The sequence below is a fragment of the Pristiophorus japonicus genome, chromosome 9 (genome assembly GCF_044704955.1).
Source record: "Pristiophorus japonicus isolate sPriJap1 chromosome 9, sPriJap1.hap1, whole genome shotgun sequence".
NCBI lineage: Eukaryota > Metazoa > Chordata > Chondrichthyes > Pristiophoridae > Pristiophorus > Pristiophorus japonicus.
The window spans coordinates 116,046,803-116,066,021 of record NC_091985.1 but is presented as its reverse complement, the minus strand read 5'-3'; the positions used below and the strand labels follow the sequence as shown (position 1 = coordinate 116,066,021).

General features: G+C 41.9%; 1 protein-coding gene across 1 annotated transcript in view; it reads left to right on the top strand.

Annotated features, from left to right (window-relative positions):
- Positions 1-19,219, top strand: part of LOC139273182 (utrophin-like) — a 186,020-nt gene that overhangs the window by 119,865 nt on the left and 46,936 nt on the right. Inside the window, exons 8-13 of the mRNA XM_070889726.1 lie at positions 729-844; positions 4,422-4,585; positions 5,428-5,631; positions 12,312-12,493; positions 14,487-14,637; positions 17,270-17,389. Coding sequence (XP_070745827.1) covers positions 729-844; positions 4,422-4,585; positions 5,428-5,631; positions 12,312-12,493; positions 14,487-14,637; positions 17,270-17,389 — 937 coding nt within the window. The remainder of the gene's footprint in view (positions 1-728; positions 845-4,421; positions 4,586-5,427; positions 5,632-12,311; positions 12,494-14,486; positions 14,638-17,269; positions 17,390-19,219) is intronic.

Genomic DNA, 19,219 nt, shown 5'->3' with positions numbered 1-19,219 from the left:
TAGGTTGGGCCTCTACTCATTGGAATTCAGAAGAATGAGAGGTGATCTTATCGAAACGTATAAGATTATGAGGGGGCTTGACAAGGTGGAAGCAGAGAGGATGTTTCCACTGATGGGGGAGACTAGAACTTGGGGGCATAATCTTAGAATAAGGGGCCGCCCATTTAAAACTGCTGAAGGGTGGGTGAAGCAGGGGGAGGGAGATTTGGAGATTGAGTAAAGTTGAAAATTGAATGCCAGGAATATGGAAATCATCCTTTTTTCCTCTTTCTCTCCCCACCTCCACTATGCAATTATATAATAAATACAAACCACTGAAATAAACCACTCAACTGAACCATTGCTTTCGAAGTTGCTGTATCGTAGGAGGATGCAGTCAATATCACGAATGTTTGTTCTTCTGTTTAGCTCATCAGTGACTGCCTGTAGGCCATTTGATCATGGTCATCACGGCTGAGCACAGTCCTGTCATTACCTGACATCCATACACCTGCACTTCCGTGGGGGTGAGGGATTGGTGATGGTGCTTTGTGATCTCCAATTTGTATCATCTCCTTGCCTGCACTAGCCGAAATTGAGCACAGATCATGGACTGAACCTGGAACCTTGCTGGCACTGTGTGGCTCAGTTGCCCACTGGGATCTGGACACCACTCATCATACTTTGTAACTTAAAATACATCATGTTTTTTGGTTAAGCATTGTTTTAAAACCATGTCTTGCTTCCAGACCAGGTTTGTTCAGCTGGGATAAAGTTACTAAGATGTCTGCAGTGGGGCGGCTGGAGCATGCTTTTAACATGGCCAGAAAGCATCTAGGGACAGAGAAGCTGCTGGACCCTGAAGGTAAGCTGCAGTTTGATTTAGAGTGCCTGGCTCAGGTGCATTACACGAGTGCCGCAAAGTATTTTCTATCAGCTGTGGCTCAGTGGGTAGCACACTCGCCTCTGAGTCAGAAGGTTGTGTGTTCAAGTCCCACTCCAGGGACTTGAGCACATAAAAAAAAATCTAGGCTGACACTCCAGTGCAATGCTGAGGGTAGAGCTGCACTGTTGGAGGTGCCGTCTTTCGGATGAGAAATTAAACCGAGGCCCCGTCTGCGCGCTCAAGTGGACATAAAAGATCCCATGGCACTATTTTGAAGAGTAGGGGAGTTATCCCTGGTGTCCTGGCCAATATTTATCCCTCAATCAATATAACAAAAACGGATTATCTGGTCATTATCACTTTGCTGTTTGTGCGCAAATCGGCTGCCGCATTTCCTACATTATAACTGTGACTACACTCAAAGTACTTGGTTGCAAAGCGTTTTGAGATGTTAGGTGGTCGTGAAAGGCGCTATATAAATCCAAGTGTGTCTGTTATCTACTCTGCTGTGTTTTTGGTCTTGTTGCTGAAGAGATGGGTGAAGCAGGGGGAGGGAGATTTGGAGATCGAGTAAAGTAGTTACTGAGGCAATTTCATGTACCACCTCAAAGTAAATTAACAGAGGCCTTGGATTAGGTTGGCCACAGTTAGTACATGACCCAGGCTATGATGATATAAAACCCAATCTTATTTTGTAATAAGAACATCTGTAAATAGAAAAGATGATTATGTTTTGGGTGTATGCCCTCATCAGAACTGAACACTAAAAAAATAAATAGGTATTTTAGTAAGGTTGGAAAAGCTGAGAAAAAGGCAGTGGGAGGTGTGATCCACCAGATATACTAATCACAAGGCGACTTAAAATAGTGAGCCATAGTGAGGTCAGTGTCACACTAGCAGAGGTGGTCACTAAATTTCCCTTTGGCCTCCCCAGTGTAGTGAGACGTTGGCTGGAGCAGTGAGTGCAGTGCACTAGCTTGGAGTGTACCCATGAATCGCTGTTTCTAATTTTGCCTCTTTTTGTTTACCATTTTCAAACTAGTTCTTTTTGCCAAGTCAATGTTAATCAGCAAGAGTTATTTTCAGCAGTTTAAGTGGCCTAGATTGGTTACAGTGGGATCTTGTGTGTACTGAATTTCCCATACATTTATAGTGCTGGCAAAAGGGGACTCTGCTCAGAAAACTGTCCCTGTTGCATTGGACAGATGCTAGTATTTATAGACACTCTTACTGTATTTGTTGAGAGCTGTAAAATCTGTACGTGGGATTATGTCTTACACTTGGGAAGAGTGTTCATGGTCAATGAAATTTAGCTTGGTAATTTCTGTAGATGAGCATGTAGCCTTTGCTTGGCAGTTATTGTGTTTAATTTGCATGCTTGTCTATCTTGAATTTTATGGTCGAAAATGGGGAAGTCATGGTATTTATTTTGCCGGACTATTCAGTCCATATTTAACGAGAATGTTTGGATTCCTTTTATAAATTGTACCCTCATAAATTTGGAGGTTGCATTGCTACAAAATAAGGCCTATATTTGTACAAATTCAATATTGTTTTAATGCCATGCACCCAGGGTTTTGAAAAGATTACCCAAGGCGAAGTGATTCTCCCGTGAAATCTAAAATGATTTGTAATGGATGCCTTAAATTTCATAGCCTCCTGCATCTCTGAAATGGGCTGCTCAAGTGCAGTTTAAGGTGAGGGCAGTTGAGGCACAAAGTGTCCATGATGATGATTAAATGCATCCGTGGAAAGTTTAGTCATTCTCAGTAATTCCCTAAATTTGTGCTGTTCCAAATGCTTGACAATTGATTACAGTCTTGAACAATTTAATTGTTTTTTGCAAAGTAAACTGACAAGGCCACCTCCCATGTTAGAGATTGAGATAAGGATGATGCAAAATATATTTTGTATTGATCGTAGCTTTCTTACTCCTGTCCTTTTGCTACATTTTATGGGCCCAAAATTCACCACCATTTAGTTCCATTTTTTTTGAGCAGTGTTTTTGGAGCTAACTTAATTTTACAAGTTTCGTCAATGGTATACCGCCGTCTTTAACAGATAATGGCCGTTTTATTTAAGTACCATTTTTCTGATGTCACTCAGGGTCAAACCCACCCATAACTTTATTTTTGCCCGTTTTTGAGAGTTTCGCCAATTAGGATTTTTTTTGAAGATGGCGCTATAGACTACTTTTTAAAACGTTACTGTACCAAATCAAAATGGCGTTATTGATGCCATCTTTGGAAACGGAGCTAAGTTATAGCTTTTGGAGGGAGGGAATAAAACTTATATTTGCAAACTACTTAAAAATACTTTTGCGGAGGGAAAAGACCAATTTTATTGAAGTTCAAAACTGCAATTGCGAGACGTGGTTAAGTTCCGCCACCGGACTGTTGACTTGGCTTCCACCTCCCTTCCCGCCCCCCCCCCCCCCCCCCCCGGGCTTCTTTCAAAGCCGAGCGACGTGCTCCGGTGTCCGGCCGAGGGTTGAATCCTGCCCGCCGCCCCTATCCCTGGCCAAATGCACAGCCGCCATTATACTTGCCCAAATGGCCGATGCAGCTGCCCCTATCCCGGGCCAAATGGCCTGCCTCGTGTTACCCTGGAAACCAAATGCTTGGGCATGCGCAGAGAATGGCCCTCACTTTTTCAACGCTAACAATGAGCTCCATCCTCAAAACCAAATGTCTTTCTGCGCTGCTCCAAAATCAAAAACAATTTTGATGAAACTTCGGATTTTTTTGGGGGGGGGCGCCAGTTTGGATGAAAAAAAGTCCGTTAATCTGAAATAGCGCCAAAAAAAGGCAATGTGGAATTACTTTGGTAAACTTCGCTGAATGTTGGGAAGCAGTATCTCATTCAAACGTAAAGGGCCATTTGATTGAGCTAAACGATCACAGTTGTCATTTTACGAAATAGCTATCGCGTGTTTTGTTGCCATTGAAAATGGGCATTTTTAAACCAATGTTTTTAACCTGTATTGGTTGGCATTCAAACTGCTGTCATTTTGCTACACTATCTATTTTGGTAAACTTCACAATGTTGGAGAAAGGAAACAATGTTGATAGTAAAAGTGACCCTTGTAATGAGTAAATCCGTTTTCAGAAACAATATGCAGCAGCTGTATGCTGATTTGAATTCCATTGGTTCAATCTGGTTCAAGTATGGATTTGCAAAATTGTATCCTTCAGGCAAATGGATTTAGCATTGGCTAATGAAGCACCCTCTTACCTTGCACCTTTGGGCTTTGAAACCTGTAATATAGATGCATATCTCTTGCTAATATAGAGGAACAAATCAAATTCCTCCGTGAAATTGAAATCACCCCCCACCCTCATTTTAGTGCACTTTCTACAGCTCTTCAAAGGTGGCCTTTTAGAGCGAGTCTGGTGAAAATGTTAGCGAGTATGTGCAGGATGCTGATTTTCAGTTCCTTTTCGAAGCGGGTCCAGTCCCTATGTCGAGGCTTGAATAAATTGTACATTTTTCATTTTACATTTCTGTGGTTTGTGTCTAGGTTTCAGTTTATGATTTATGTTATGTTTTTATGCAGATATTGCTGTTTCCCTGCCTGACAAGAAATCCATCATCATGTACGTAACGTCTTTATTTGAGGTGCTCCCTCAACAAGTCACTATGGAGGACATCCGTGAAGTGGAAACACTGCCAAGGCAGTACAAAGTCGAATGTTCAGACAGTCTGTTATCCCGTCAGCAGGTATGGGACTGCTTGTTATCATGTAGCTAGTGAAGTACACTGCAGGGCGAGATTAGTGAATTACTCAACTGGAATACTGGTCCCTCAACATTATTGAGCTTATTCTGCTGGTGTGCTGCTGTTGAGCATGGCTCTTGAGCCAGGAATATAATATTGCTGAACACAAGCTTGTGTACAATTTGCATTTTAGACTGGGGAATCTTTTTTTGTTTCTTGTAACTTTTCTGCTATTCTTGTAATCCTCAAATGCAAGTGACTGAGTTATGTTGATTGATGTAAGGATGGTGATGGCCATATTGCTAATTTTTTTTTCATCTTTAAGATGCTGAGTTATTAATTGTGTAAATTGTAAATGTTGATCCAAATAGGTACTGTGCTAGACTGGTTACTGATTGCAACTGGTTATAGCTTGAATAATAGAAGGTTAGCGCTAGTGAGGCTTTATTAAGCAAAAAGCTTTAAAGCATAGTGTCCAAATTGCAGCCTTTGGACCATGTGTGACCTTTGAGCTTTAGTTGTCAGGTCCTTGAAGCCTAGTCAACTACCAATCGTTACTACTTTGCCCTGTTTGAATTTTGAGAGACTGGATGTTTGGAAAAGGCTGTTCTTAATGCTGTGTTTAAATCGTAAATCAGAGTACCAGGATCTGTTCGTGTCTGTGACTTGAAAGATATGAAAATTATTTGTGGGCCTTGAGGCATCGTACACACCTGTAGAGCTTGCAAAGGGCTTAGAGACCCCAGTTTGGAACTTTAGTTGATCATTTAGATGTTCCAAAGTTCTTATCTTACAAATGAATAGACACCAACATAAAAGGGATTATATTTCTATTTTTTGATCAGAATGTGACCTCAGAAAAGGAGACACAGAGCCTTCGGGCTGAAACACCCAGCACAGTGACTGAGATGGAGGTGGACTTGGACAGTTACCAGGCAGTTCTGGAGGAGGTTCTAACATGGCTATTGTCAGCTGAAGACACTCTTCAGATGCAAGATGACATCTCCTCTGATGTTGAGGAAGTGAAGGAACAGTTTCACATCCATGAGGTATGTACAGATACTGCCGATGTATCGGGAACTGTGTTGGGCTTCGGTCTTGTACTCTGCAATAGTTAAACCTTTGTTGGAGAAATAAAATAAATTGCAATTAACATTTATTGAAGAATAAACAAAAGGCTTTCAAAGGACCAAGTCAGTTGTCTTGATTTTAGCTGCTTTTATGCATGTCATCTCTTAAACCCTCTAAGTCAGATTCCATGAAGCAGCTCCCAGTACTTGTGCTGTTAAACCTATTTTACCTGAGTATACAAAAGTAACTAATACATGTTCTTGTTATAAATGTGTCTGGTCCAGTGAAGTGTAATGTTGCTGCTTGCAAACTCACTTTATTTAGACATTGCACCAGACCACTTCAGTTGCTGGCTGAATTTGTGACACATCAAAGAGCACAACATTCAGGAAGGTTGGTTTTAAGCAGCAATTCTGATTTACAACAACTTGCATTTATATAGCACCTTTAATGTAGAAAATGTCTCGAGGTGCTTCACAGAGGAGGAAACCAGTAGGTAGGCGGTTTAATGAATGGCTTTTGACAACGTTGCTTTATCCTCACATGGCAAGTAAAAATAGAAATTGTTGAGAATTCCATGACAGCGGTTTGAGCACTTGATGTGTGACTGAGAAGTTATTTTCTCGTCCTCCCCTTCTCACTCCAGATCATGCAACACTTGGGTGGGTGAGATGCTTCAAGGCCTACTCTGGATCCGGCTTTTGGGAATGGTCCTTTTGCTTACATATTTATGTTGCACACCTCTCGAACTGGATGTGAAAATGCTAAATATTTACATAGACTTCCATCTCCTCCTCTCTCCTGCCCTCCAAACATCACACTTAAGACAATAACTTTAATATTGGTGCTACCAAGAAATGTTTTGTTCTAACGGCAACAATTGTACAAGACTACAAAAGGCTTTATGTTTGCAAAAATTCTTGTATTCTAACATAATTGGAGGAAAAATTGTGGGTTCCAAAGGAGTGTTTTGTCACAATTGTCCTTGGGTTGTTCTATTAAATCTTCACAAATGGAAACCGTTCTCTCTCCTGCTAAAACACTAAATTCTAAACTGTTTTTATCTCTTTCTGACATTTGGTACTTTTATACTAAAGATGTCGTAATTTTAATGTTCTAATGCTTTGATTTTTCTACCTACTTATCTTGAGAATGTGGCAACCCATACGTCACAAATTATTTTGCTAAATTCTGTTCTATTAATCAACAGCTCATAATTTTAACTATAAATGGAAAGTAAAAGAGAAAATAGTTTAGGATGCAGAGACGTGTTTCGTTATTTAAAATGTGATTTTGTTAATTTATGCTGCTGTTTCTTCCTTTGACATGCTGTAGTGTGGTCATCATGGGCTGTAAGTTACAGGAGTCACTAATACTGAGAATATTTTACACACAGTAGATGGGAGTGCGTGCTTGCAAATTAGTAAAGGGCTCAACTGTCAAATGACCATGGGAGCAGCAGCAAATACTTTTTTTTGCTTTTACAGGTATTATCTTTTTGAATAGTTACACTTCCTGGTAAACAAAGTAACTAGCGGTGCTCCACATGCTGGTGTCTCTGTCACTCCATACTCTTTCGGTGGTGCTCTGCACCCTTCTGACATTGAGAGTGACTCAGTTCTCAGACGGCAAACACTATGGGCCCAAGTTTCGGGCCGCGCCTAAAATGGCGCAGCCCGGACCTGGACGCCCGTTTTTCATGCCAGAAAGTGCTCCTAAAAAAAACGTACCTATTCTCCGGCTCCCTGCAGGTCCCCTGGAGCCGGGCGCGGCACAGCACGAGCTGTAGGGGGCGGAGCCAGGTCCCTGCACTGAAAACAGTGCCGGGACCTCTGCACATGCGCGCTACAGTGCCGTAGCTCCAGGCGCCCAAAACTGTGGGAGAGGTCTGAAGCACGCAGCCCATAGCCCTGGCCGAATGGCCTCACTGGGGCTGAGTTGATAAGGCTCCTCCCCCCTGCCCCCGGACTTCCGCGACTCTCCCCCCCCCCCCCCCCCCCCCCCCCCCACCCTCTTCTCTGTCCCTCCTCTCTCCTTCCCTCCCTCCATCCTCTCTCCTTCCCTCCCTCCATCCTCTCTCCTTCCCTCCCTCCATCTTCCCTCCCTCCATCCTCTCTCCTTCCCTCCCTCCATCCTCTCTCCCTCCTCCCCCCCCTTCTCCTCTCCTCCTCCCCCCTCCTCCTCCCCTCCTCCTCCTCCTCCCCCCTCCCACCCCCCTTTTCCCCCTCCCCTCACTGTCTGTGTGCACCTCTATCTCTCTGTCTGTCAGTGTCTGTGTTTCTGACAATCAGAGATAGAGACACACTTGGGGGGCCATCCCAGCACGCTGTTGGAGGACTCCCGGTGCTGCAGTCAGTAAATAGAAAATGTTTTGTTTTATTAAATTTTTTTAAATTTTTTATTTTTTTTGATTGATTTATTGGTTGATTTATTGATGTATTTATCATTTATTATTGATGATGACTCTATTTGTAAAACTGAAGTGTTTAATGTTTGTAAACTTCCCTTTAAATCCCTCCCCTCCCCCCCCACCCCCAATCCCAACGCCTAATTTGTAACCTACGCCTGATTTTCTAAAGTGCAGACAAGGTTTTTTTGAACGTACAAAAATCTTCTCTTACTCCATTCTAAGTTAGTTTGGAGTAAGTTTTCACTGCCTAAACTTTGAAAACAGGCGTAAGTGGCCGGACACGCCCCCTTTTGGAAAAAAAATTCTGTTCCAAAGTGAAACTGTTCTAACCGACTAGAACTGGAGCAAACTAAATGCCGAGAATTCAAATTTCTAAGATACTCCATTCTAAACCAGTTGCTCCACAAAAACAGGAGCAACTCAGCCGAAACTTGGCCCCTAAATATTGGCCCAGTTTTTCACCAGCTGTGAAATATACCACTGAAATAACGGTCACAAAGACTGTATGATTAACATAACTTCATTGAGGCAACACAACACTTGAAACATTTATAACCATCATTATTGGCCAAAGAAGAGTCAATAACTTCAGTGTCATGCTTATTCCAAAAAGGTAACCCCTAATAGTTGGTAGATTCCAGTCAATATATTCGATCGTGTCCTGGCCAATATTTATCCCTCATTGTCACTTTGCTGTTTGTGGGAGCTTGCTTGTGTGCAAATTGGTTGCCATCTTTCCTACATTACAATAGTGACTACACTCCAAAACTACTTCATTGGCTGTAAAGCACTTTGAGACGCCTGGTGGCTATATAAATCCAAGTCTTTCTTTCTTGAACATTAGCCAAAAAATGAAGATGAAAGCAAGATGTGATAGTGATTCCCTAAAAATATAGAACACAAATCTGTGCAGATGTGACTGCCAAAGTAGCTAGAGGGTTCATTAGCACAGATGGGAACAAGAGAAACTATGTGAGAAAGGTGGGGTGAAAGATGTTTAAAGACAGGGAAAGAAATGGAAATAATTAGAGCGGAATTTCAGCAGACTTTTAAAATAAATTATAAACACCTTGGGAGACCAGTTTGCTTTAATAAAATTTCAGAACAAATTTCCATAATGGAAAAATGGGAAAATAACATTCAAATATAATTTCACAAAGATAAGTATAGATGAAGGTGGTAAATTGCCCGACCTCAGCATTCATCCATAAAGACCTGTGGTTCGTCCATCACAGAATCTAACTGCCTCTTGAATGGCTTCAGAGGTTTTGCCTCCGCTCCTCCCGCTATATATAATAGACAGAAAATCTTTAACACTTGTTCGTTAGCCAAGTGCTCCCTTTTATAGAATCATAGAATTGTTACAGCATAGAAGGCGGCCATTCGGCCCATCAAACCCGTGCCGGCTCTCAAAGAGCACCTCAGCTAATCCCACTCCCCCGCCCTTTTCCTGTAGTCCTGCAAAATTTTTTTCTTTCAGGTACTTATCCAACTTCCTTTTGAAAGCCGTGATCGAGTCTGCCTCCACCACCCTCTCAGGCAGTGCATTAAAAAGTTTTTTTCTTATGTCACCTTTGGTTCTTTTGCCAATCACTTTAAATCTCTGTCCTCTGGTTCTCGACCCTTCTGCCAATGGAACAATTTCCCTCCATCTACTGTCCAGACCCCTCGTGATTTTGAACACCTCTATCAAATCTCCTCAATCTTCTCTGCTCTAAGGAGATCAACTCCAGCTTCTCCAGTCTGCCACGTAACTAAAGTCCCTCATCCCTGGAATCATTCTTCTAGATCTTTTCTGCACTCTTTCTAAGGCCTTCACATCCTTTCTCAAGTGCGGTGCCCAGAATTGGATACAATTCTCCAGTTGAGGCCGAACATACAGGTTTTGCGCAGGTGGTTCATAATTTCCACACTTTTGTACTCTATACCCCTCTTCATGAAGCCCAGGATCCTGTAAGCTTTTTTAACTGCTTTCTCAATCTGCCCTACCACCTTCAACGATTTGTGCACATATACCACATGGTCTCTCTGTTCAAACACCCCCTTTAGGATTGTACCCTTTGGTTTATATTTCCCCTCAATCTTTCTACCAAAATGTATCACTTCACACTTTTCAATTTTATTTGGCACATGTCCGCCCATTCCAACAGCCTGACTATATTCTCTTGAAATCCATCACTCTCCTCCTCACTATTCACAACACTTCCAAGTTTTGTGTCATCTGCAAATTTTGAAATTGTGCCCTGTACACCCACATCCAAGTCAGTAATATATGTCAAGAAAAGCAGTGGTCCTAGTACCGACTCCTGGGAAACACCACTGTATACCTTCCTCTAGTCCGAAAAACAACCGTCCATCATTACTCTGTTTCCTGTATCTTAGCCAATTTTGCTGCCACTGTCCCTTTTATTCCATGGGCTTCAACTTTGCTTGCAAGCCTATGATGTGGGACTTTTTCGAACGCCTTTTGGAAATCCATGTACATCACCACGTCAACTGCATTGCTCTCATCAACCCTCTCTGTTACCTCATTTAAAAAAACTCGATCAAGTTGGTTAAACTTGATTTGCTTTTAACAAATCCGTGGCTGTATTTCCTTAATTAATCCACACTTGTCCAAGTGACAATTTTATCCCTGATTATTATTTCTAAAAGCTTCTCCACTACTGAGGTTAAACTGACCAGCTTATAGTTACTGGGTTTATGTTTACACAACAAGGGTGTAACGTTTGCAATTCTCCAGTCCTCTGGTACCACCCACCACCCCCCCCCCCCCCCCCCCCCCCCAATTTCTAAGGAGGATTGGAAGATTTTGGCCAATACCCCCACGATTTCTTCCTTCACTTCCCTGAGCGTCCTAGGATGCATCCCGTCCGGTCCTGGTGACTTAACTACTTTAAATACAGCCAGCCTTTCTAGTACCTCATCTTTATCATTCTTAGCCCATCCAGTATCTCCTCTACCACCTCCTTTACAATGTCTATGGCAGCATCATCATCCTTGGTGAAGACGGATGCAAAGTACTCATTTAATACCTCAGCCATACCCTTTTTCTTCATGCGTAGGTCTCCTTTTTGGTCCCTAATCAGCCCCATTCCTCCTCTTGCTACCCGTTTACTATTTATATGCCTATAGAAAACTTTTGGATTACCTTTTACGTTAGCTGCCAGTCTATTCTCATACCCTCTCTTTGCGCCTCTTATTTTCTTTTTCACTTTCTATATTTAGCCTTACAGTATTTACTATCACAGTAAACCTTTCTCTGTAGAGTTTGTATACAAAGGGTTGCCTGCTTTGCAGGAAGGTTGTCTGATCATTTATTGTTTGTAGGATCTTGCTGTGTGCAAATTGGCTGCCGTCTTTCATAATTATAACAGTGACTACATATTAAAAAAAAATATATATTTTTATTGGCTGTGAGGCACTTTGGAACATGCTGAGGATGTGAATGGTGCCATATAAGTGCAAGTTCTTTAAAGAAGGGCAAGATTGAAAAGCTTTGTAATGTGCTGCTAGTGCAGTAGTGGTGGGCGAAGAAACGTCTAACATCTCCAATGTATCAGTGGTTGAGTTTGATGTGTGTATGTCTGCTTTGGTGGTTTAATTAAGATAGTGGAGTTTAAAACATTGAAGGTCTGAAGTGTTTCATTGGAATCCCCATGTGTGACTCTTAACATGGTGACAGAGACGCAGGGCTCTTGCAGGCTTTCCATCTCCAAGTGGATCAAACTCCTTGGGGTTTAAAATTAAATGGGTTAGTACCTGCATATAAAGGAATTTTACATAAACAAGTTACTCATTGCCATTAGCAGAGAAAATGCCCCGCAGTCAGAAATTAAATATTTATATTTTAAAGAAAAATTGTAAAATGACTAAAGAAAATCTGCAAGGTGGTGTTGGGTAAGCTTTTTATGCAATAGGATGACTTTCTGTAAGAACAATTTGATTTAACCCATTAAGAAAGGTTGTTGGTTGTCTATCTCTATAATCCAGTGCCTTTACAACAAAGAGCCTGGGATACTGTAAAAATAATGGATTGAAAAGATGGTGCTTTTTGGTTTTTTTTGAAGGCAGTATTAGCCAAAGCACAAAGAACATAAACTAAAATAGTTGCTGAAGTTATCCTTGTGCACCAGAGAGACTTTTGTTATTGGATATGGAATGACTGGTGGGTATAATTACTTATCTCGGCCATGGGTGGATTTTGTTAAACATGTTTAACTGATTTTCTCATCCTTCCTGACCCAGGGGTTTATGATGGAGTTGACTGCACACCAGAGTAACGTGGGTAATGTACTTCAGGCTGGAAACCAGCTCATTGCACAGGGCAATCTGACAGAAGAGGAGGAGATTGAGATCCGAGAGCAGATGACTTTGCTCAATTCTAGATGGGAAAGCCTGAGAGTTGCCAGCATGGACAGACAAGCCAAGTGAGTTGTAAACTGACTCTTCAGACTCTTAATGTCTTTAACATTGTAGCTTAAGATCATTACCAGCTGTTGAATTAATGCACGTAATGTGGCTTAGAGAAAGACTTCAAATATTTTTTGTAATATTCCATTAACCTTTTTGTTTACATTTTGTACCTGTACACTAGCTTTTATGTGTACTTGGCCACCCAAATCTCTGCTCCTCCTCCACAGCTCCTAGTCTATCGCAATTAAGAAAATATTCCAAATATATTTGTCTTTCTCGGATCCTTACACTTCCCCACATTGATCTCCATCTCCCACAGTTTTGCCTTCTCATGAAGCATGGCGATCAAATTTGAAGATGATGCTCCCAAGTGTTATCTGACCAGTGAATTATAAAGTCTTGGCATAACTAGGCTTTTTACATTGCTGTTCATTGTATTTGCTTTCTTCATTGATTCAAGGTATTGTCTTGATATTGAAAGTGATGAGATTACTATTCTAGGTCCCTTCTAAGCCTTTCTGTACAAATTCTGTGTACATTGGTGGTGAAAATGCCAGGCTTATACTTTGGAGTTATGGCTGTATATGACTGAAGCGTTCTTGATAAAGAGTGCAGTCACTTTCACGCTCCCATTTTCATTCTCTCCTTTTTTTCTCCATCCCCTTCTGGCGGGGTTTTGAGTGGGGAGATGTCCATTCCTAGTTGGTGTGAATTTTTTATCAAAAAAGTTAATGAAATCTACTATTAATCTGGTGGTAGGCCATTGCTTTGAGAGAGATATTTGTTCACTGATTCAAACACTTGATGGTCAGTGCAGGCTGATGCAGCTGAGCAGCTTAAGGCCCATTACGTTTATGCATGGCCAAGCTAGAAAAGGAAAACCAGGACCCTAATGTTCAGCTGCAGTGTTTGATCTTCATTATAGACTTATAGAATCATACAACACAGAAGAAAGCCATTTGTCCCATCATGCCTGTGCCAGCTGTTTGAAAGAGCTATCCAATTAGTTCCACTCCTCGTTCTCTTTCCTCTGAACTCTGCAAACTTTCTCCCTTCAAGTATTTATCCAGTTTCCCTTTTGAAAGTACCTATTGAATCTGCTTCCACCACCCTTTCAGGCAGTGCATTCCAGATCATCATAACTCGCTGTGTTTAAAAAAAAAAACTCTCCTCACCTCCCCCCCCCCCCTCCCCCCGGTTCTTTTGCTAATTACCTTAAATCTGTGTCCACTGGTTACTGACCCTCCTGCCACTAGAAACACTTTCTCCTTATTTACTTTATCAAAACGCTCCATGATTTTGAACACCTGTTACATCTCCCCTAAGGAGAACAGCCCCAGCTTCTCCAGTCTCTCCCCATAACTGAAGTCCCTTATCCCTGTAATTATACTTCATTTTGGGAGTATAGAAATAAACTTGTAACTTAGGTTCAATTTCTACAGTACCAGCAAGGGTTTGGTGAAATGTTCCCTGTTTGAAAAATAGTATTATTAGTATTAGGCAGTCCCTCGTATCGAGGATGACCGGCTCCCACACCAAAAGGATGAGTTCACAGATGTTTCAATGAGGGCCCTGATATTCCAGGTCTCGAACTACATATTGAAGGGTGGAAGATGCCTGTGCGTGGATTCTTTTAACGTTGGGTGGCCGTTGCACACCAGCCACCACACCGGCTTGACCGAGTTAGGTCTTGGTCTAGTCGCAAGAGTTAACCAAGATGACTGGAGACCAACCTCTGCTGCACGGACCTGGTGCACGCACACGCTCCTATTGTCCATGGATCAAAATAATAGTGTGGAAAGCAACATTTTGTGTAATATCAACATATGTTTGGGATAAGACTTTGTATTGTATGCAGTGTTAAAAAGCCTTTTGTACATATGCCCATTGTTTTAATGTTCTGGTATCTCAAGGAATGTGACTGCTTTCCAGCGCCAGGGTACTGTGGCTAGCCGCTTTCAGAGTTGCATATTTCCTGATTAAATTACAAATTCACTCATTTTTCAGGCTTCATGAGGTGCTTATGGAACTGCAGCAGCAGCAGCTCCAGCAGCTATCAGATTGGCTGACTCTGACGGAAGAGCGTATTCAAAAGCTGGAAGTACAGTCTGCAGTAGATGAGCTGGAGTCCTTCAAGCAGCAGATTGATGAACATAAAGTAATTGTCCTGAGCATTCCCATAATCCCCAGCCACCAATAAGAGTTGGTGTGCTAGGTCTAAGCTGTGCTGTTTGGCAGCAATGTCCTGAGCTGAAACTCAGCAGCCCAACGATTTATTTTACTGATTTGTGGATGTATTAAGAATTGTAATTATTTTTGAGCTCTTTCAGTTTCTATGTACACAATAATACTCAGCCGCCGAGTTGGGGGAAGTCAGTTGGGATATTGTAGCTTGTAGCTGAGTAACTCTGTCAGCTGGCCCATCACGGCTCTTATTCACACCGTTGTCTATTCGAGCCTTGTCCTGGGTTGCATCCTTTTACCTGTTGGCTGCCCTCTTTATGGTTTACTGTGTGTGCAGGATCAAATTCTTTAGTATGTACAATTGATGAATTTATACTTTAAATAGTGTTTTTCTAATCATTATTTTGCACAAGGCTGTAGTGTTTCATCAGCTTTCCAGCTAAACTTCATGTTTGAGAAAATTAGTTCCTCAGCTCCAGTTGGGCTGCTGCACTTGTTTTTGGCTCCTTGAGGTGGATATTCAGTCAATTTGGCTTTGGTTTGCCACTTAGGAGCTTTAAGACCTGAAAATATAGTCCTAGTTTTCTTATTTGTTTTGGGGATGTAGTTCACGCTGGCAAGGCCACATCTATTGCCCATCCCAGTTGCTCTTAGAAGAGCAACTGTATGCAAATTTCTGAAGTGCAAAAACAATAAGGCAGTAATAGGATTTCAACTACCCCAACATGAACTGGGATAGAATCAGTGTAAAAGGTTTAGAGGCCGCAGAATTCTTAAAATGCATTCAGGAGAACTTTTTTAGCCAGTACGTAGCAAACCCAACAAGAGAGGGGGAGGTTCTGGACTTAGTTTTAGGAAATGAAGCTGTGCAGGTGGAAGGGGTATCAGTGGGAGAGCATTTTAGTGGTAGTGATCATAATTCAGTTAGATTTAGCATAGTTATGGAAAAGGACAAAGATAGATCAGGAGTAAAAGTTCTCGATTGAGGAAAGGCCAATTTTACTAAGCTGAGATGTGATTTAGCAAAAGTAGACTGGAAACAGTGACTTGACGATAAATCCGTCTCAGCAGTGGGAGGCATTCAAGGAGGCGATAGTGAAGAGTTCCAAGCAAATATGTTTCCACAAAGAAAAAGATAGATCTCCCAAATCTAGAGCCCCCTGGATGTCAAGGGTCATACAGAGTAGGATAAGGCAAAAAAGGGAAGCTTATGTCAGATACCGAGAGCTAACTACTGCAGAAAGCCTAGGGAGTATGGAAAGTGCAGGGGTGAAATTAAAAAGGAAATTAGAAAAGCAAAGAAAGAGCATGAAAAAATATTGGTATGTAAAATCAAGGAAAACCCAAAGATGTTTTATAAATACATAAAGAGCAAGAGGATAACTAAAGAAAGAATCAGGCCTATTAGAGACCAAAAAGGAAGCTTGTATGTGGAGGCGGAAGAGGTGGGTATAGTTCTTAATGAATACTTTGCGTCTGTCTTCACAATAGAGGGGGACGATGCAGACATTGTAGTCTACATGGATTTTAGCAAGGCTTTCGACAAGGTCCCACATGGCAGACTGGTCAGAAAAGTAAAAGCCCATGGGATCCAAGGAAAAGTGGCAAGTGGATCCAAAATTGGCTCAGTAGCAGGAAGCAAAGGGTAATGGCTGAAGGATGTTTTGTGACTGGAAAGTTGTTTCCAGTGGGGCTCTGCAGGGCTCAGTGCTTGGTCCCTTGCTTTTTGTGGTATACATCAATGATTTAGACTTCAATGTAGGGAGCATGATTAAGAAGTTTGCAGATGATACAAAAATTGACCGTGTGGTTGATAATGAAGCAGAAAGATATGAATGGACTGGTCAGGTGGGCAGAAAAGTGGCAGTCAATCTGGAGAAGTATGAGGTAATGCATTTGGCGAGGGCTAACAAGACAAGGGAATATACAATAAATGGTAGGATACTGAGGTGTAGAAAGAATAGAGGGACCTTGGTGTGCATGGCCACAGATTCCTGAAGGTAGCAGGTAGATAGATAGATAAGGTGGTTAAGAAGGCATATGGGATACTTTCCTTTATTAATCGAGGCATAGAATATAAGAACCAAGAGGTTATTCCTGAACTGTATAAAACACTAGGTCACAGCTAGAGTACCGTGTACAGTTCTGGTCACCACATTATGGGAAAGATGTGATTGCACAAGAAAGGATGTAGAGGAGATGTACGAAGATGTTGCCAGGACTGGAGAATTTTAGCTATGAGGAAAGATTGAATAGGCTGGGGTTGTTTTCTTTGGAATAGAGGAGGCTGACGAGAGACTTAATTGAGGTGTACAAAATTGTGAGGGGCCTAGATCAAGTAGATAGGAAGGACCTATTTCCCCTAGCAGAGAGATCAATAACCAAGGGGCATAGATTTAAAATAATTTGGAGAAGGATTAGAGGGGAGTTACTAGGATCTCTGCTCGGTATCCTGGCATTGAAAATTGTAACTAATGTTTCGCAGTTAATACCTACCTGAGATTTGAATTTTGTGATGAACTTGGGCCAGACTCTTCCTTGTAGCCTAAAGGCACTTTTATATTAATAATGTATTTGACCTGATGGTTTTTTGCATTCTTTCTCAGCAATTACAAAGTGACTTGGAGTCCGAGCAGGTGAAGGTGAACTCTCTGACACACATGGTGGTGGTAGTGGATGAGAACAGCGGCGAGAGTGCTACAGCTGCACTGGAGGACCAATTACAGGTAACTGACTTCCTGTAGGTGCTGATTTCAATGGCCTGGGAATGCAAGACTCTTGAAACTGATAGTTTGTTGTATGAAATTCAAGAGCAAATTGTCAATATATTCTACATAATTCTATATTGGAAAGGATAGCCCAGAATGTAAGACTGCTGTTTTTTCACCTGGGGAATGTTGCTTCCAATTCACTCACATTTGACAACCCAAAGCACTTCACAGTCACGAAATTGCTTTTGAAGTGCAGTCACTGTTATGTAGGAATATGTGGCAGCCAATTTGCATACAGCAAGGTCACACAAACAGCACTGAGATTAACAAAAGCAAAATACTGTGGATGCTGGAATCCAAAACAAAAACAGAAAATGCTGGAAACACTCAGCAGGCCAGGCAACATCCATGGTGAGAGAAACTGTTCACGTTTCAGGTCTGAGACCTCTCGTCAATGTTCTTATGAAGGGTCTCAAACCTGAAATCTTAACTGCTTCCCTCACCACGGATGTTGCCTGGCCTGCTGAGTGTTTCCAGCATTTTCTGTTTTCGTACCGAGATTAACAACCTACTTAATCTATTTCCATTGATAATGGGATAAATGTTGACCAGGACACCGAGATTTCCTCTGGTCTGCCTCTTCCAATAATGCCATGGTATCTTTTACATCTACCTGAACAGACACATGATGCCTCAGTTTAATGCCTCATCCAACAGACACCTCTGTCATGCAGCACTTCCTCAGCACTGCATTGAATGGATAGCCTGCATTATGTGCTTAAGTCCCAGAATGGATCTTGAACCCACAATCTTTGGACTTGGATGAAAGTACTACTACTGAGCAGAGGCTGACTGTAAATATCAACCTTACCTACAGAGTAGAAGAAACTGAAAATGTCAGGCTAACACTTTGGGGTTATGTCTGTATATGACTGAAGAGTTCTTGATGTTAGAGTGCAGTCACTTGCCCCTTTATACATTCAATCACAGAGAAATACGAACTCTACAGTGCACTGATGGATTATTTGGGGGAAAGAAAGTACACTTTCCATATTCTAATAAAATACAATGAAATAAACCTGTAATTTTCTTCATTTTGCATCCGATGCAATCTTCTGTCACAAACACCACTACTTATCTGACAATTGTTTTAGCTGCGATATGGCAGCATCCCCAATCCTTGCCTGACATTCTCACATACACATGTCTATGAGGGGTACCAATCTGAAGAAGAAACCCTAATCAATACTTCCTTCTCCCCTTTTTCCTCACTTTCCCGCTCCCTCAAAACTCAGGTGCACATCCCGGCTGAAATCAACTAAAGTACTAGACCTAAGGACTGGACCAGGGATGTATGACTCGCTCGCACGCACACACACTTCCTCTCTCTGTCTGTGGTCTGTCTATCTTTTTCCTCCTCCCTTCACTCTGTGTATGTGTTTGTATCTCTTCCCTCTCTTTCCCCGCCCCCCCCCCCCCGGGCCGGTGCCTTTCTGCCTCTTTTACCTGCCCCCTTCCTTTGTCTCTGTCCCTTCCTTCCCCTTTTTAGCTGCCTCAAACAGTTGCAGCTTCTCCTTTCCAATAGCCTCGTATAGCTGTTTTTTTTTTATTGGCCATGAGTCTTTGCAGATCCATCACTGCACCCAATGTACGTAGTTCACACCGCTCTTTGACTTTTCTTTTCCTAACTCCTGCTAGGTGGTTCTTTCTCTGACTGACTGGTTTATCCTGCCTTGCTATTCCTTTCATTGTGTTGCTTGCATTACCTCTTTGTTTTCAGAGTCCTGATTTAAAGTTTTGAGCAACCTGATTGAGCTTGGCATGCGATATTACCCCACCAAGCTA